General features: G+C 42.7%; 2 protein-coding genes across 2 annotated transcripts; both read left to right on the top strand.

Annotated features, from left to right (window-relative positions):
- The first annotated feature begins 1,341 nt into the window (after positions 1-1,341).
- On the top strand, positions 1,342-2,679 carry kcnmb2a (potassium large conductance calcium-activated channel, subfamily M, beta member 2a). The gene is made up of 4 exons (XM_063462468.1): positions 1,342-1,400; positions 1,529-1,699; positions 1,976-2,171; positions 2,395-2,679. The coding sequence occupies exons 1-4, from the start codon at positions 1,342-1,344 to the stop codon at positions 2,677-2,679; spliced, it is 711 nt and encodes a 236-aa protein (XP_063318538.1).
- A 1,425-nt stretch (positions 2,680-4,104) lies between these two features.
- On the top strand, positions 4,105-18,857 carry LOC134616284 (phosphatidylinositol 4,5-bisphosphate 3-kinase catalytic subunit alpha isoform). Its single transcript, XM_063461023.1, has 21 exons — positions 4,105-4,473; positions 5,326-5,741; positions 5,885-6,094; positions 6,197-6,447; positions 6,819-7,064; positions 7,292-7,377; positions 7,479-7,584; positions 8,955-9,107; positions 9,505-9,639; positions 10,196-10,320; positions 10,875-10,956; positions 11,458-11,622; positions 11,747-11,850; positions 12,077-12,248; positions 13,218-13,324; positions 13,622-13,743; positions 14,084-14,162; positions 14,397-14,567; positions 14,719-14,836; positions 14,944-15,095; positions 15,920-18,857. The coding sequence occupies exons 2-21, from the start codon at positions 5,390-5,392 to the stop codon at positions 16,188-16,190; spliced, it is 3,207 nt and encodes a 1,068-aa protein (XP_063317093.1). The 5' UTR covers positions 4,105-4,473; positions 5,326-5,389; the 3' UTR covers positions 16,191-18,857.

The following is an 18,857-nucleotide window of genomic DNA, read 5'->3' as shown; positions in this document are numbered from 1 at the left end:
TCAAAGCCTTTAAAATGTTTTGCTTGACAGTTAAGTAGATACATGGAGTTAGGGGGTCTCTCTCTGAAATTGTGTGTGCGGGTGTCCACGTTTAGCTGAAATCAATACAGTTATGCACCAAGCTTGAGGCCCTCGAGGGGCAACGGCCAGTGCGCGCTTTTACGGAGGTGTGGGAGGGAGCTGGTTAAAAGTAATAAGACAGCGAAAAATTTGTGTGAGTGACTCCCTTTGTTGTGGGGATGCATGCAAATTCGTGTGGAGTGTTTGGAGAGAAGCGCATTTTGTTGATAACATTAATGGTTTCCTTCAGATGTCTTGTGTCACGCTGGAGCTGTCTCTCAGCTACATTTCCCCTAAGCAGCTGGGAATGTGATACAACAAGGAAATTACTCATCTAAGAGGAACTTGCTGGCTTGTTTTCTAACTATTCTGGTCCCAGCATTCTGGCAGGGTTGTTATCCCCTCACAAACAAAAAAGAAAAAGAAAAGAAAGAGGCCCTGTTTATTCTGCTTCCATTTTGAGCCTTGAATGAAGCTAATGTTTTCTTTGGAGGGCTGTCGGGGCGTAAATAGAAGCTTTTTCTAAATAAATTCCAGCCTGTGGAGGAACTGATTTTTGATTTTCAAATAAAAGCAGTGACACTATGGGAAATTCACCCCAAGTTACAGTGTGCACATGCAGTCTTAATAGTGTTTTAAGAACTTAAAGATGACCAATTACTCCTAATGTCTCAGGTGCTTATTCAATTACGTGAAAGCTAATGATATTATAGAAGCTGTACGTACAGCTTCATTGAATGCTGTATGTTTTCTTGCAGTGGTAGGACCTGTGGAGGAGGCCCATGCAAGTCTTGTCTCAATAGGAGCAAATGACTTTGTGTTGACAGTGATCAGAAAACAGCAGGTAGGTTTGTTTTTTTTCTTTTCACGTGTGCCACGTCAGCATTAACGCCTTTCATCAGTGGCAGTCCGTCATCTTGTAGAATTCTTTGTGTTCAAAATGAGATGTTTACCTGGCGGGGCGTGCCATATCAAGGATTCTTACGACCCCAGTGCAGCATAATGAGGAACTGTTGTTCGAGGGTTATTTGAAGTAGTGTATACTTTATCTGGAACGTAGTGCGTTTTGACAGCTAATATGCACCAGCGGTAAAGCGTGATTTGCGATTCTCACGTCTTACAAATCTCCCTTGGAACTACCGACTTGGGATTTGTGCTCTGTTTAGGATCTTAAAAATAAAACCGACTGCACTCTTTCACAGGTTTTTCCAGCAGCCTTTCCATTCTGCTTCATCAGACACAGGCAGACGTGCATCACCATCATTGTCGTCGCCAGGAAAGATGTTCTTTGTGGCAGGGGCCAGAAATACAGCAGGATCAGGAAGAGGAAATGAAAGGAGGTAACAGATTCTCATCATTTCAGGCTTGAAAAAGTATGAAATGTCAAGAGGACTTTGATTGCCAAAAGTATTTCAACTATAGCTTAAAAAAAAAAAAAACTTAACTCCTTCTCATTTTCCATCATCAGGACAATTTACCAGAAATTTCGAGAGGTAGATATATTGGACAAGAAGAAGACGGTGACCGCTCTGAAGCCCGGAGAAGATCGGGCCATTCTTCTGGGACTTGGGATGATCCTCTCTTCAGTCATGATGTACTTTGTCCTGGGTATCACCATATTGCGGTCCTATGCAGACAGGTACAGGCCTGTTAGTGTTTGGAGAAGGCGGCTCTGATATTTCTTTCAGAAACATGTTTTATTCATCAGATGTGCTTGTTGGCAAACTGTTTCTTTGCTCGTTCAAGCGGGAAAAATGCAAAAATGAATACTTTATGAAACCAGATCTCCAGGAGCACATTACACTTTCCAAACTGAGCTCGTTTCATGGCATAACATCCCGAATGCTGTCTTTCTTTCCTCTTCTTCTTTTTTGTTGTCGTAATAAATTGGATCTTCCTTTAAATGTCAACACAGCATGTGGACAGAGGAGGGTGTGTGTATTGTTCTCAACTCCACGGTCACAGCAGACATGAACTGTTCCTACAGCTGTGGGTCAGACTGCTGGAGGATATCCAGATACCCTTGCCTGCAGGTCTATGTGAGCGTCAATAACACAGGCCGTGTCAGCCGTTTATCTCACAATGAAGAGACCCATGATGCCAGCTCTGAAGTGAGTACGGTGCCAGAGAGAAAATACTGGGAATTACTGAACTGTTTCAAATGTTGACAATGGCTGTCAGATGTTGGCCCGACGATAGATGCCCAATACAGAAATGTCAGATAGCGTGTTGTGAAATAAAACAAAAGTAGCTCTGAGTGCCAAAAAACAAAAAAGTATGACTGGCTGATTGCCCTCTGGATGACCTCTGTGTCCCTCACTCCTGTCCTTGCAGTGTTTCTATGTGCCCAGGTGCCAGAAGGACAGCACAGCCATGCACGCCATGATTTTGAACATTTCCGAGCGACTGAAGGCGAACCAGCAGGTCCCGTGTTACTACGACCCCAGCGAGCAGCAGGAGATGACTCTCTTGATTCGCCTGTACGACCACAGCGCCGTCTTCCACTCGCTGCTCTGGCCGTCTTGCACGCTCACAGGAGGGGTCCTAATCATCATGATGGTGAAGCTAACACAGTACCTCTCCAGACTGTGTGAACAGATAGGGAAGCTCAAGACGTGAAAAAATAGAAAATAAACCAAGAAATTGATGGTTTTGTGAGCGACGCACGACATAAAAGAATTGCTGGGAACCAAACGAATGTTTTGTGGCATCTCGCAAACTGTTCTCTTCAGCTGAGACATTCAGAGCAGCTGATTTTCACCTCAGAGCAAGTGTATAAATGTGAATGAACTGTCAGCTGTATAATGGGCTGTTACGAAGAAAGATCTGAGCGCGGTTGGGAAGATGTTAAAGCATGGTAAAAATGTCTGAGAGTACTTGTTTACAAGTGTTACATACCCAACGAAAACGAATCAATATTTGAACCGATGGAGAAAAACATCACTGTCTGAGCAGAAGTGTCTGTGGCTGATGATGTCGAACAATGTGACAATGCTAGGAAAGCATTTTGATAAACATGTGCTGCTTCTTCTTTTGTTCATCAGTTGTCCAGTTTCTTCAGATTTTTTAAGGCTACACTCCACAGCATGCCATGATATGTGAAGTTTTCAGCTAATAGTTTTTTTGTTGGTTGTACTGTTTTATGCCTGTCAAACTGTGTTTGGCAACTAAAGAAATGGGAGCAAATTATGTGTTTTTGTGACAGACTGCTAGTAACAACATGGCAGCGCTGCCAAGTTGTCTGTTCTGTGGTGAATGATTCATAGATGTTATGTGGCTTAACAAACAAATAGAACATTGTTTTGAAAATGTTCATGTACAAGGACTGGACTGAAAATGAGTGAAAAAATCAGAGACATCATGACACAGTGTACATGTGCACTGACTCAGCCTACCAGACTAAATAAACTGATTTCGTATTCCAGGATCACAATTTTTACTGATTACATCTCTATAACAATTTTCTATTTGAAATTACATCTTACATTGTGGTAGTTCCCTGGCTGTGTCTGGCTTGTAACTGTAACAAATGATCAATCCCTCAGCATTTTCTTATGGTAGAAAACAAATACAGATGCACCTCTGCTAAATGTTCACAGCTTTTTTATAATGAAAGAGAACCTGATTTTTAAAACCTGCATCACAAACATAGGCAGCTGCCTGACTGCATATCCATATGCTTGAATATGGCTTCTTCAATTATCAATTTTTCAAAGTTTTAAGCTGCTCACGCTCTAATCACTCAGTAATATTGGCCATTTAATCTATTCCTTTGCTCATTGGATATAGGCTGTTTGTTTTACAGATACTCGAGAAAAGTGTGGAAATATAATGCCCTGGGTGGAAGTGTACATATACGATTAAATAAAATAGTGCTGCAATCGTATTTTGTAGGCATGTTCACTTCACGTTTCTATAAAGGGTTTGGGCTCTGCATGTGCAATCTGATAGCTTTTCTTTGGAGACATTTCATTTCAAGAAAACAGCGAGCAGGCGGTTTCCCGTGAATTCCCCAGTCTTATCTCATGACAAACTCCTCCACCAGCTCGGTCAGTGTGGGAAGGCGGTCCGAGACGATGAGCCTGCTAGCAGCCCTCGAACAGGCTAGCTGTGTGGAGCTAGCGTGTTACCAAGCAGTGCAGTATATTTTCGGGACGGCACGATGACGAACAACAAGAAGTGTTATAGACTTACTCCACTACAGAATATTGACAACCTCGGTGGGAGCTAGGGACGTGTTTCCTTCTGAAAAGCGGCACTGTCCCGACCGCCCCGTGTCACTCTTCGGATGGATTAAAGTAGCGCGGCTGCTTGGGAGTTCTCGAGCGGATGGGATTTACTCAGCTAGCCGCGGCTAATGATTGAGCAGTCCGACTAGCTTTACGGCTAACCGGTTGCCGTTAGCTGACACAGGTAGACCTAATATGTTATTTTTGTTGTTGTTTTATTTTTCTTGTTTTTTGCAGTGTGTTTGGTTTTGCTGTTGATCGATAAAGCTATCCAGTTACTCACACAACACTGTTCACTCTTACCCTTTAATTACATTAGGGCCAGCGTGAAAATAGCGTGTGCATGAGGAGAGGTCTTCATACTGTATATGACATTGATCTTCTTGGTGAACTTGGCTAGCGTGGCTAGCTAGCTCGTTAAAGAAACATTATCTAAAGTTAAACCAACAGACAGCAGTACACATCCAACCAGTCAATGTGTATGTCAAGCTCAAGGCTTAGCTGTGTTAGCCGTGATAAACCAATATACGGGGAAATTTTGCTAGCTAACAAGTTTGTTTACATGATTCTCGAAGACCTTTTGAGTCCACAGCCCTGCATCAGTTCATTTCTGTCCACTTTAACTTGAGCTAATTCAACACCAGCTGACACATGTGGTCGATTTTGCGCATCTGATGAGTTGACAATTTTTGTTATCATTGGATTAGTTTGTAACGTCAAGTTGTTGGCATATGTTGTGCTGCCGCTCATGTGCTAACCGAACCAAAGAAACATCTGTTATATAAGTAGCACACAAATACTAAAGAGTGACACTACAGGTATTCTACAATTATTTTTGTTCGCAATTCTTCTAAAATTCTTCATAATCAGTTCAAGTTTGATGTTTCCAACTCCCTTGGATATAGTTATATTTTTGTATATCCTGTCACTGAGAAGCAGCTGCCATAACTGTAGTGAAATATTTACCACAGGCGTTTTGCATTTGTGTATACTGCTCAGAGCTTCTTATATAATTCTGCTTCTTTCTGTTTCTCAGTTGGTCGAACTTGCTCATCTGGTAATTACCAGGCTCAGAATAGAGAGGATCTGCTGGCGCAGCCATGGCTCCCAGACCATCATCGGGAGAACTATGGGGGATGCACTTGATGCCCCCCAGCATCCTAGTGGACTGCCTTCTGCCAAATGGCATGATTCTCACGTTGGAGTGCCTCCGGGAGGCCACACTTACTACAGTCAAGCATGAGCTTTTCAAAGAGGCCAGGAAGTACCCTCTCTACCATCTGCTGCAGGAGGAGAGCTCCTACATCTTTGTCAGTGTCACCCAGGAAGCAGAGCGGGAGGAGTTTTATGATGAGACCAGGAGGTTGTGTGATCTTAGGCTTTTCCAGGCCTTCCTCAAGGTTATTGAGCCAGTAGGCAACAGAGAAGAGAAGATTCTCAACAGAGAGATAGGTACAGTTCCTGACTTACTGTGCAGTTAAAAACAGCCCGTATTTATTTGGTTATACTGTGTGTTATATACACTGTATTGTGTTGTTGTTGGCTCTCCTTTTTAATACATAATAACAAAACGCAATTGCTTTTTTTCCTTTCAGGTTTTGCTATTGGTATGCCTATATGTGAGTTTGATTTGGTGAAAGACCCTGAGGTGCAGGACTTCAGAAGGAACATTTTAAATGTTTGCAAAGAAGCCGTGGACCTCAGAGACAGCAACGGACCCCACAGCAGAGCATTGTACGTCTACCCTCCCAATGTTGAATCCTCAGCAGAACTTCCCAGGCACATCTATAGCAAGCTAGACAAAGGTGAGGCATTTTACTCCGAGGTGGGCAGCACCCCTCACTGTGCTGGAACTGTTTTGCCCATGCTGTTGCCCTCTGTTTCATCTGTTACTTTATTTCCCTCAGGTCAGATCATTGTGGTCATTTGGGTCATTGTTTCGCCCACCAATGACAAACAGAAGTACACCCTGAAGATCAATCATGATTATGTACCAGAGCAAGTGATTGCAGAAGCCATTCGGAAGAAGACGCGCAGCATGCTGCTCTCCCAGGAGCAGTTAAAGATGTGTGTGCAGGAGTATCAGGGAAAGTACATCCTCAAAGTCTGCGGCTGTGATGAGTACTTACTGGAGAAATACCCTCTGAGTCAGTACAAGGTAATCTAATTAAATCTTAGCTTAGCTGCAGCTGATTCTATTGTACTTAGAGGGGGAGAGACAGATCCACCTCACATCAAATTATCATCCAACACAAATGTGTTCGACACTTAGGGCATGAAATTAAATTTCTGAGGAAATGTTCGGCCAGTCAAGTGTGCACGTTCGAGAAAAGCCCCACACACATCACACAAGTACAAAGTGCTGAGTGCGTCAGTTATTGCTGAGCTGCAATTATAAATTCTTGGAATTTCCATTTTGATAGGCCCAGATGTGTACGAATGGCTTCAAAATGTCAAAATGACACGAGCAGCTTCAAAATGTCACAATTGCATCTACTTCAAAATGTCACTTTTATCTGTCCTCAACAGTACGTGCGCAGCTGTATCATGCTGGGAAGAATGCCTAACCTGATGCTAATGTCAAAAGACAGCCTGTATTCCCAACTGCCCATGGATTTCTTCACCATGCCGTCATATGCAAGGCGAATATCCACAGCAACACCCTACATGAATGGGGAAACAGCCACCAAGAATCTGTGGACTATCAACGGAACGCTAAGGATTAAGATACTGTGCGCCACTTATGTCAATGTCAACATCAGAGACATTGACAAGGTACAACTGCAGTACATTGTTGTCATCTTGTTTTTCTTTAAAGCTCATCTGGCTTGTTTCTCATTTGAGTAAAATTCATTCTGACTGTAATATTCCATCTCAGTAGCTTGGAGACTATTAAAAGATGTTGTACAGCGTCTCGCCGTCTTTCTCAGTCAGAAATGTGCTGAAAGAAATCTTTATCGCTTAGATTACTTTATAAATCTTTTGATTTGTTGCTGATCTAGATCTACGTCAGGACTGGGATATACCATGGTGGAGAGCAGCTGTGCGACAATGTGAACACACTACGTGTGCCGTGCTCAAACCCCAGGTTGTGCATAATCAAAGTGTTTAGTACTCTAAGATTTTACTGAGCTTTGTGGCAGTAATGTGACTGATTCATATCTGTGGTTATGTTCCTGTTTGTGGCAGGTGGAACGAGTGGCTGACTTACGACATGTACATTCCAGAAGTCCCCCGAGCTGCCCGACTCTGCCTCTCCATTTGCTCTGTCAAAGGAAGGAAGGGAGCTAAAGAGGTTAGCACTGAAATGTCAACATTTTATGTTAAAATCTTCAAGGTATTGTCGTAAAATTCGCATATTTTCTTTTAAAAAAATCCCTAAATTGAATCAGTCATAGGTTGCGATACTTTTGTCACGGCAAAGTGAGTGAAGTTGGCCCTTATAATGGTCCTGTAGCCAAAGATGGTTGTTGACAGTAAGGCATTGTTAGGAATTAAAGATGTCAATCTTTCATCAACTGCTTCTAGGACCTGTGTTCATCAGTCAGCCAACTGGAATGCAACTACAACTCATGCCCCGATCTACTCGACAGGGGCACTTGTTAAAAAACACAAACTGAATTGATGGAAGTAAAATGTGCCAAACAAATTGTTTGGGATGCCAACCAAGAAAAAAATGTAGCTGATCTTTTAATATGACATGCTCTTTAACTATGATCATGTCTGTGCCAAGGAGGGTGTAGCAGAGAAAGAAATAGCGTAGATGTTGCGTTGGTGTGTCATAGCTTGTGATTCAGTAAGCATTGTCAATCACGCAACCACATGCATCGAACTCGATGGGTTTATTCTATCCGTGTCTCATCGTGTGACTTACAAGGGTTGAAAAATATCCGGAAAAATGGTCTTTGCTTCTCTCGAATCAAACCTTTAATATGGAGAGTGAATAACAGCCTAATATAAACCAATCAGTGCCACAGATGTTATCGAAACTGTTCTCAAAATTATTCTCTGCACCTCCACTGAATTTGGTGCAACAGAAATGAAGCCCATTAATCTTCGCTATTGTACTTTTCTTGCACCATCTCATTAGCCACAGAGTGGTTGTTTTGTTTTGTTTTCCCCCTCCGGGGTGAAAGAGGCCACGATTTAACACCTTGTTGATTTTGGCCAACAAGTGTGTTTTAATATTACAGCAAGCACTTCTGGAGAAATTATTCTGTCAGAAATGTATCAAAAGCGCAAGTGGTGTATCTGCCCTACAGCCAAACAAACTAGCATGGTTTTAATTAAGAAGTCAATCAGTAATTGGCCCTTTTCCCAGCAGACCGGCAGCAGATGCGATTAAGTTTCATGGTGCGCGTGGTTTAAATGGATTTCTATACAGGAGCAGGGCAAGAGTTGGAGCTGTCCAGTCTGTCTGCTGCAGCTCTTTTTTCTCTTCCTGTGTTTTTTAGTTAAAAACCATGTTTCTATTAACAGTTATGAACAGCCAAACCAATGACACACATGTACTTTGGACATTTTATTATCGTCTTACCTGTTCTTACTTTATTATCACCAACTTCCCTGTTTGTTTTTATTCCACTGCACCTGTCTGCTCCGTATCCACCAGCTGTTGCCTTGCTGATGATTTTCACAAGAATCCTTTTTATTTGTCTCCTGTAGGAGCACTGTCCCCTCGCCTGGGGCAACATTAACCTGTTTGACTACACCCACACACTAGTAGCAGGGAAGATGGCTCTCAACCTGTGGCCTGTCCCACATGGCCTGGAAGACCTGCTCAACCCTATCGGTGTCACGGGCTCCAACCCTAACAAGGCAAGTGGCAAAACTTTCTTCGCTGTTTGTACTTCCAGTGTTTCTCTGTTCTGTATATACAAACATGTTGATAATAGTAGCATTGTATCTTTAATTTGCATAAACCCGAATGGATCAGGATGCAGTTTATAAACACTTGAGTTTTTGCCAGCATTTGAAGCTTTTCACATACACGCATTATGCATAATAATAACTTTTAAGCCTCGTGACCCAGTTATAGCAAAGCTGGCGACACCTTGTACAGTTTCAGTAATGCAGCAGCTGCTGCTTAAGCTGCTCGATTTAAGCAACCAAGCTCCTTATCCCAATTAATTAATTACTCGTTGGCGCCTTAATTTGATTACAATAAACACCTTGAATGACCTTTTCCCCTCTTTACCGTTTTCTAAACGTACAGGAAACCCCATGTCTGGAGCTGGAGTTTGACCATTACAGCTCCCCTGTCAAGTTTCCTGATATGTCTACCATTGAGGATCATGCAAACTGGAACATATCCAGAGAGCTTGGCTTTAATTACTGCCACACTGGTTTGGTAAGAGTAAACACGTGTTTGTTGGTTTCTGTTTTGCTTTGCTGGTCAGATACATCAACACATCATGAGACGTGATTTTCATTGAAGAGCTGCCACATCATAGTTCATGTGCACTCCACACAGAAAGTATGGGGGCTTGTAAGGTTCATCCTTCTGTTAAATATATACATAGTTAGACATGGGTGTTTCTAATAATGAGGTCATTTTCTTTGCCTCTTGGCTCTGTGATGTGATTGAGAGTGGATATCCCTAATAATGTCATCTCAGGGACTCAATCAGGTGCAGCCAATCAGAAGAAAGGTTTTCCTTAAAGGCAGAGGAGCTGAAACGGCTCGTTTTAGACAGGATGAACCAATGGGCTGCACCAAGGCTCAGTACAAGATAAACTTAGACTATTTTGAACTGTGAATCATGCAGAGTCACTATAGCAAATGTGACTGAAAATGTGGAGCTGGAAATGAGAATAATCATCCCGCTGTTATATGACAAGTGGCTCTAGACCCGACTCTGACCTCCTTGGTTTGTTTTGCTAAACTGTGTTATTTTGGTGTCATAGAGTAACAGACTGGCACGGGACAACCCCCTGACTGACAGCGACAATGAGCAGCTACGGCAAGTGTGTAACAGAGACCCACTTTCTGAAATCACTGAGCAGGAGAAGGACTTCCTGTGGAGACACAGGTAATGATGTGTGCTGGTATGCTTTTATAAAGGGCTTTTGAGCTAGTACCCACTCGGGTCGACTCGTCTTTACTCTGCTTCAGTCTTTTTCCGTTACAATTGAATAGCACCTAATGTGCATGAGGTCGATGTGGCCGACATCATTTGTATGCAACACAAATGGAACATAACAATGGAGGATGTAGAGGAGATGGTACACCTGTAGCTCAGTGTATGGCTTTTTCTCAGACTTGGGGAGCACGATTTTGTTTGTGTAGCCATTGCCGGCTCTCACGACGCCACTGTCCAGCCTAACCAGTGGCATGCAGCCTGTTGATGTCACATTTTCAGATTGACTTAGTTCGCTTGGATCCCCGGAAGAGTAGGCAATAAAATACACCACCAGTACCACCTAATGGAAAACCCTAATGACTAAATGAGCAGTAGGACGAGTAGGTACTAGTGGAAGAGTTAGCACCTGGTTATCAGAGCTGCTAGATTTGTACACAGAAATCTTTAATGCTGATGGTGGAAAAAGTTATAACTTATTTGTTTTGTCACCAATTTTATTTTAGACATGACTGCATCAATATGCCAGAGATCCTTCCCAAGATCCTCCTGGCTGTGAAGTGGAACTCCAGAGATGAGGTTGCACAGGTGAGTGCGGGGTTTCTACAGCTGACACACCTTGATATTACTTTTTAACAGTGATTGAACATGCTTACTCATGTTCTCGACCTGTTTTTGCACATGAGCCACAGCGTTGACTTTTCTAGACCCAGCAGGGCTTGATGCGAGAACCTAAATGTCATACTCAGATGGATTGAACTCGAGCAGTCTTCACCCTGCCAGCTCCCTAGTACAAAGTCTGTGTGATGTCAGATTGAGCCAGTGTGAGAATAGAGCAGGCAGGCTGGAGATTTCACGGGGAGTGAGTGAGTGTAATGTGTCCTGCCTCCTTCAGCAGCTACCTAGGGAACACTACACACCTAAATCTATAGGAGAACTTTGCAGTGGTGAGAATACAACTCTGACACAGAGAATCTGTTGTCTGCAACATGTATGAAGGGGCAACTTCTCATAGTCGTTATACAGCTGTGTATTACAGGGTTGTTTAAAATCTGTGTTCTGTATTTAGCTGCCCTTTTCTCATTTCAGATGTATTGCCTTCTAAAGGACTGGCCTGCTATCAAACCAGAACAAGCCATGGAGTTGTTGGATTGCAACTTCCCCGATCCTATGGTCAGAGAGTTTGCTGTGAAGTGCCTTGAGAAATACCTAACTGATGACAAACTCTCCCAGTATCTCATTCAGCTGGTTCAGGTGTGTTTAGATCAAAATAAGCCGCGTGAGCCATTTTCATTCTGGCATGTTTTGCTGATGAGTCACATGTTTTGCTTGATGGACTGAAGGTATTTTCGATATATTCTCTGTGGCCGTGTCTTAGGTTCTGAAGTACGAGCAGTACCTTGATAACCCACTCGCACGGTTCCTGCTGAAAAAGGCGTTAACCAATCAGAGGATAGGACATTTCTTCTTCTGGCATTTAAAGTGAGTTTATTTAAAAGGATTTTCTTTCAGGAAGTTGGAACTGTTTGTAAGCGAAAGGTTAAATCTTGTTTGAGTGTTTGGCCTCCGGTACGGATGAATTTAAAAAACATACTTTGAAGATGCCTCACATTGGTTTATGTTTTAGGATTTCCAGGCAGGCAGAGCGTATTTTCTTTGGGACAGAACCTCTTAAACTCTTTTTCTTTCCTTGTTTTAATGCGTGAAGGTCAGAGATGCACAACAAGACAGTGAGCCAGCGGTTTGGTCTGCTTCTGGAGTCCTACTGCCGGGCTTGTGGCATGTATCTGAAGCACTTGAGCAGACAGGTGGAGGCCATGGAGAAGCTCATCAATCTCACTGACCTCCTCAAACAGGAGAAAAAAGATGAGGCTCAGAAGGTAATCTGACAGCTGGCAGCTGTTTTGAATGTGATCCACTGAATCGTTTGGTTTAATCTTGACAACATCTGGACCGGCCTGGCCGCGGGGACACCACATTAGAGTGCAGTGATAGAATTTGGAGCTTTGCTTTTTCTCTCTTTTTTTCCCTCTTAATTGCTCGTAGTAAAATATTCAGCCACGTTGGCATAAGATATTTCATTTTTTTAAAAAGCTTTTCGTATTCACTCATTCAGTGTAATCTTTTTTTTTTTTGCTTTTGGGTCTTTATGACATCAGTGAGAGTGAAAAACCTCAATCATCTCAGAAACACAGATAACAGAAGCCCCACCCACCTGCTGTTCCAATTTTCTGTTTGTGACAAGTAGCCAGTCAGAAGAAGGGATGCTGGACTTAATCAACAACCTCCTCGTTTAAGACAGAGGATGACCTGAGGGACTCCAAAAAGGCTCAGCATGAAATAAACAAGGATTATTTTAAACTGTGACTCATGCAGAGCTAACCCAGAAGAGTCAAATGAAAATATTTCATTGAAATGAGAATAATGGGTCTCTTATCCTTATAGTACTAGTTCCAGTTAAATATGGAACCTAAGGTTGGTAGTCCTTAGTAGTTAGTGAACTTAATATGTAGCTACAGGCTATAAGAATGTTTTGCTACTAGTTAGTATGCCAGTCACAGTGGTTAGCTTGGATGGCTTGGTCATGTATTAAACCAGTATGAAATGCCCCGTGCCCATGCAATCTAAATCTACCTGGTGCTTCTTAGATGGTTCAGCATGGCCACCAGAGGGTGTATGTCATTGCCTGAAAGCCCTCAGTGAAGGAGCATTACCTCATTGTGAGAGGTTTTGCTGAAGAGAAACAGCAGAAAGTTGACTGTGATTGCTGCATATGCACTTAGGCCAGCCCGTTTCTCCAATTGCTCAGCGCCTGAGGAAACTGTCACATTTGTTTAATCCCCTCTAAGGTTCAAATGAAGTTTCTGGTGGAGCAGATGAAAAGACCTGACTACATGGATGCACTGCAAAGCTTCACCTCTCCGCTGAATCCGGCACATCAGCTGGGAAACCTCCGGTACTTCAGCACTCTTATCTAACGCATTCCTCTCAAATGGTTGGCATTTAATTTTTATTCCCCCTGCAGGTGATGCTTTCGCCCTCTCCTCTCCGAGGCTTGAAGTATTACCAGATGTAATAAAAGCTGAACAGTTTGGTTCATATCAAGCACATTAGGACCATTATGAACTGAATGCTTGTAGAGCTCTGTTGCTGTGATGAGCACAACCACGATTACAGAGGGCTTCCCTCCTTTCCTTTTATATACATGTATGTGTATTTTTCCTGCTAAAACATATCCATGTCTTTACTTTAGCCTGGAGGAATGCAGGATGATGTCGTCAGCAAAGAGACCTCTGTGGCTTAACTGGGAAAACCCAGATATGATGTCGGAGCTGCTCTTTCAGAACAATGAAATCATCTTCAAAAATGGAGATGGTGAGTTCTGCCTCTACCTCCGCCTGTCTGTCCTCTCCTCAGCGCTCACACTCTCAGCACACACACACAGACCTGCCGAGCATGCGCACAGTTCAGCCTGCGCTGCGTCGTTTCATGCTACATAAATACAACTATAACTGCGCTCTTAACGCAGAACTCAGAAGGAGCAGCGCTCGTATTTGACCCCCGCTTCACGGCAGCAGCTTGTGCTTTTTCGCTGCAGCGCCTGTGACCAACGTGACTTTGAAAGCTCTGCTCCATAATGCATCATGGAGTTGATCAAAGCAGCTCATATTCACCTCACCGTTATCCACCTCCTTGTCTCTCTTTGCCTCTGCAGATCTGAGGCAGGACATGCTGACGCTACAGATCATTAGGATAATGGAGAACATCTGGCAGAACCAAGGCCTTGATCTCAGGTAGGCTCCTCACTTCGTCATGACAGCAGGGATGCAGGTACCCATTAACAGGCACCGGACCTTTCATGTTCTGCGAGCCATACTTGAATGCAGATTAGCAGGCAGACCCTGCCAGCCACCTCACGTCATTTAATATAAAGTCCATCAGTGCTGTCTTGATATATATATATATATATATATATATTTTTTTTTTTATCGCCTTGCCTCTCATGTTTTCTACGCTTCCTCTTCCAGGATGCTGCCCTATGGCTGTTTGTCTATCGGCGACTGCGTGGGTTTGATCGAGGTGGTGAGGAACTCTCACACCATCATGCAGATCCAGTGCAAAGGAGGCCTAAAGGGGGCGCTGCAGTTCAACAGCCACACTCTACATCAGTGGCTCAAGGATAAGAACAAGGGAGAGATGTGAGTGAGCTCAGTAGAGATGTTAATTAATGTTAATTATTAATGTCAAGCCTTTTTTTTTCTATTTCTACTTCCTTTGTGACGACATCTGCATAAATTTCCTAGACTGCCTCAAATGATTTTGCTTTTTTTTTTTTTTTTGCCGTCTCAGGTACGACCAGGCCATCGATCTGTTCACACGGTCGTGCGCAGGCTACTGTGTAGCTACATTTATCCTGGGCATAGGGGATAGGCACAACAGCAACATCATGGTTAAAGATGATGGGCAGGTAATGATTACAGCTGCTTCTCTTTCTGACTTAAACTTCATCTCTATACTTTAGATTTTTTGGTTTATCCTTTATAATTTAATGTGCCATATTTTCTGTGTTCACAGCTGTTCCACATAGACTTTGGTCACTTCCTTGACCACAAAAAGAAGAAGTTTGGGTACAAGAGGGAGCGCGTCCCCTTTGTGCTCACGCAGGACTTTTTGATTGTTATTAGCAAAGGAACGCAAGAGTGCACCAAAACGAGGGAGTTTGAAAGGTAATGCTTCACCCACAGCGACGCTTAAAGGATGGATGAGGTGCTTTTTGAGTCGTCTTCTTAAATTTTTTTTGTTACAACAAATGACTCAGCACAGCAACTAGTCTGTGTAAAAATAAAAATCTGAAGGTGTTAGGAGAGAAACGGAAGAAGTAAATAAATATAAATCAAATGGTAGTCAGCAAAGGCTTGTAGCGAAGACAAAACAAAAGATCAGACAATCAAGCCATGACAGATGTGGCCACTAGTGATCTTATTGTAAACACACACCAAAGGTTTTCTGTCACTGATGAGATCTGAGAGCAACGAAGTGACTGAAGAGTTTGTGAAACAAAGATCCGGAGCCCAGATTCTCATAAACTGTTTCCTGGAGGAATGACGCAAGCAGGTCAAATGTTCCATAGAAATTCTGGATCAGGTTTGTCATTTATCCAAGACATGGAAATGTTTTTCCTTGCAGCGTATGCAAGGATGTAGTCTAATGAAGCTGATGTCCGCAATATTGTTCCAAATTGGATGTCCTGAAAGAGATAAAGGGTCCATGTTCAAAGACTCTCCCAGTATCTTTTGCACCTCCTGGAAAAATGTCTAGCCAATGGGAATGAATTTTTGGACACAGCCAATCACAGTGTAAATAGGTTCTAATTGAGGTCTTGCACTTCAAATGTAAGAAAGTTGATGATTCTTCTGTTGTCTTTTACTGCACACAGTGCCAGATTTAAAATAGCAGCAGTCTCGTTTCAGTTACCCACCAAGGTTTTATTTGGTGGGTAACTGGGGTGGGTAACAGAACTTGACCCTGCTCGTTTTGCTTCCCTCTTCAGATTCCAGGAGATGTGCTACAAAGCGTACCTGGCAATCCGGCAGCACGCCAACCTCTTCATCAACCTCTTCTCCATGATGCTGGGCTCGGGAATGCCTGAGCTGCAGTCGTTCGACGACATCGCTTACATCAGGAAGACCCTGGCCCTGGACAAGTCGGAGCAGGAGGCCCTCGACTACTTCATGAAGCAGATGAACGACGCTCACCACGGCGGCTGGACTACCAAGATGGACTGGATCTTCCACACGATTCGCCAGCATGCCATGAACTGAGGAAAGAATGGTGGCAGCAGGACATGAAGAACCACAAGAACAATAAAAAATAAGCAAGTTGTTTCCCCTAACACACTAAGGCCTGGTGAATATTTCTGCCAGTGCTTGACTCTGAAACTTTGCCTGCCAGCGCGACTCAAAACGAGCACGCTCAGAAGAAATGCCTAAATGCTCCTTTCCTTACAGGTGTCTGAAATTTCTCTCCCTGCATTATGAACTTAAGAAGGTGGAGTTAAATTTCACCTGTTGTCTTCATAGGAGCTAAGCTAGCGTGGACCTGGACAGCATTAGCCTTTATGTGAACCAAGTATAGACAGGTTACATTTTTCTCTCTTTTTATTTTCGAAGCTTCTACAACCATCAACATTAAGAGAGGAACTTCATGAAGTGATACACGATGAGCACAGCTAGCTTTTTATAAAGAGAGATTGAAACCGAATTATTTCAGCTACCTATTTTTGAACTGATGAAGGCGGGGCCGGGTGAAGATGGGGCTGTTGTTGCAGCCGGGCAGCTCACCTGCCAGGTACTCTCAGAATTTTCCAATAAGATTATATAAACACTGAACAAACCTCAAAGTTTTTTGGGAAAACCTCAACTAAGCATTTAACACTATTTGAAGAAATTGCAATGATGACCTATTTGTAACCTACCAGTGTACAAATCATGTCCCATCATATAAGTGACTTTTTGTACAGCAGTATATCCATATACTTGTATGCATTTGATGCACATATTCCTTTTTGAATCTATTCTCTACTGAGCCAAAGTACTACATGCATAACTCCACTAGTCAACAGTCTTATTGTTAAAAACAAACAAAACCCCCCAAATAATCACTACTATTCCAAGTCTTGTGTGTACTCTTAGCACTGATGTCTGCAGTATTTGTTTTTTTCTTGTCTGTCAGTATTAGTTTGTGTCACATGTAGAGGCACAAACGTGTCATCTATTCAGTGCACATGGACCTGAGAAAAACTTTCTGATGACCAGCTGGTTAGGGTTCGTCTTTCTTTTTCTTTTTTTTTTTTGGGATGCACCAAAATATGAATTTGGCCAAAAGCTTTTTTTCCCCCTTTTTGTTTGTTTTTGTATCGCGCTAGTTTGTTTCAGGAAAACAAAGTTTTTGCTCAATACGTTGGTTAGAAAAAACATTTTTTAAGGTCATCCTCATCACAGAGTCTCGGAACATTTAGCCAGCACCAGATTCATGTTGGACGACACTTACAGGTCGATAAACGTCAGGCTCGATAACCGACCAATGTATCATCGCATCCCTGTTTTTTCCTGTTTGGTGGTTTTATTGTTGTTTAGCTAACACGGGCGGGAAACAAAGGATGTGCGGTGTTCATTTCGTGTGCTGTGCAGTTACTCTATGCAAGTCATGATCCTATAACTTGTACTGTATACTGATGTCGGGCACAGAGGGAAGCGCATCTTCCCCCTGGCTTGCTCGCACAGAGAACCGTCAGTGGACTTTGTATAGAAAGTGCGTGGAAGAAGGAAAAAAACCCAAAAAACTCACTAAGTTGCCGTGTAACAGTATCGTCTACTTCCCAGCAGAAAGAGCTGTGCAAAACACCTCTGGACCCTGCCTTTTACTTGTCCTTGAGAAACTTTGGAGCTTCGGTCTAAGCCATGTGTTTAAAAAAACAAAACTTTTTTGCTCTCAATCACAGAGAGCAAAGAAAGAAAAGTATCCGAAGTTATATTTTTGAAACCTTCCAAGTGTCTTCTTCCATACCTGTGATTGTTGCCCTGTGCGTGGAAGCGTGGCCGGCGTTATCGCTGCACAGACTCTTGTACGCGTCCATAAGTGTTGTAGCTTTACTAAAGTGATGCCTAACAGGGCGGTTTCCTGGAAACTTTAAGTCTGTTAAAGTAAGCGAAGTTTGAGCGAGGACTTAAAACTGCTCAGGAAACTGTGTCGACTGACATGCACGCGCTTCTGTACGGGATACAGAGCAGTGGGCCGGACCCGAACTGACAGAACTAACCCTCACATATACTTTATAGAAGACCTATCTAAACCACGCTCTCTCCCTTTGTACTTGTTTTGTTTCTCACACTGCATTATGCATGACTATCTAACTTTTTTTTTTTTTCCGACCTGATGTTGTCTACTTGAATTTCATGTATAGAAATGACCTTGTTACTTGTTTAAGGTACAACAAAGTCACAGTGAAGTTAACAGATACTGATACAACATGTGCAAATGCTTTCCTTGAATAACTACAGAGGTAATATATTTTTGTATTTTTTAAATGTAAGCAATCTCATGAGTAACGGCTAACCAGGAAAAAGGCAAAAAAAAAAGTTAAAAAAAAGGAGGAGTCACGTGTAACATTCACCATCCTCACGCAAAATCCAGCAAACAGCCTCTTGTCATCGAAAAGGATGTGACTGAAGGACAAGGACTTGGTGCTGCAGTTGGAGTACCATTTTCACATCAAGTGGAGGGAATTTTTGCCCCAAGTGGAAGTCTCTAAGCACAACGCGTACAAAGAAACTACCCTGCATGTTTTAAAATGATCCAGACCCATGCTAGTTATCTTTCCACCTGTATATGTCATAAAAAAACACCTCAAATACTTGTTTTTAGTCATCCTCATATCACCATGTCTGTATGCATTCATTTATTGTGCTGTTGAATAAAAACATTTCTCC

This window comes from Pelmatolapia mariae, linkage group LG18 (genome assembly GCF_036321145.2).
Source record: "Pelmatolapia mariae isolate MD_Pm_ZW linkage group LG18, Pm_UMD_F_2, whole genome shotgun sequence".
Taxonomy (NCBI): domain Eukaryota; kingdom Metazoa; phylum Chordata; class Actinopteri; order Cichliformes; family Cichlidae; genus Pelmatolapia; species Pelmatolapia mariae.
This window is presented reverse-complemented; position numbering and strand designations above follow the sequence as displayed.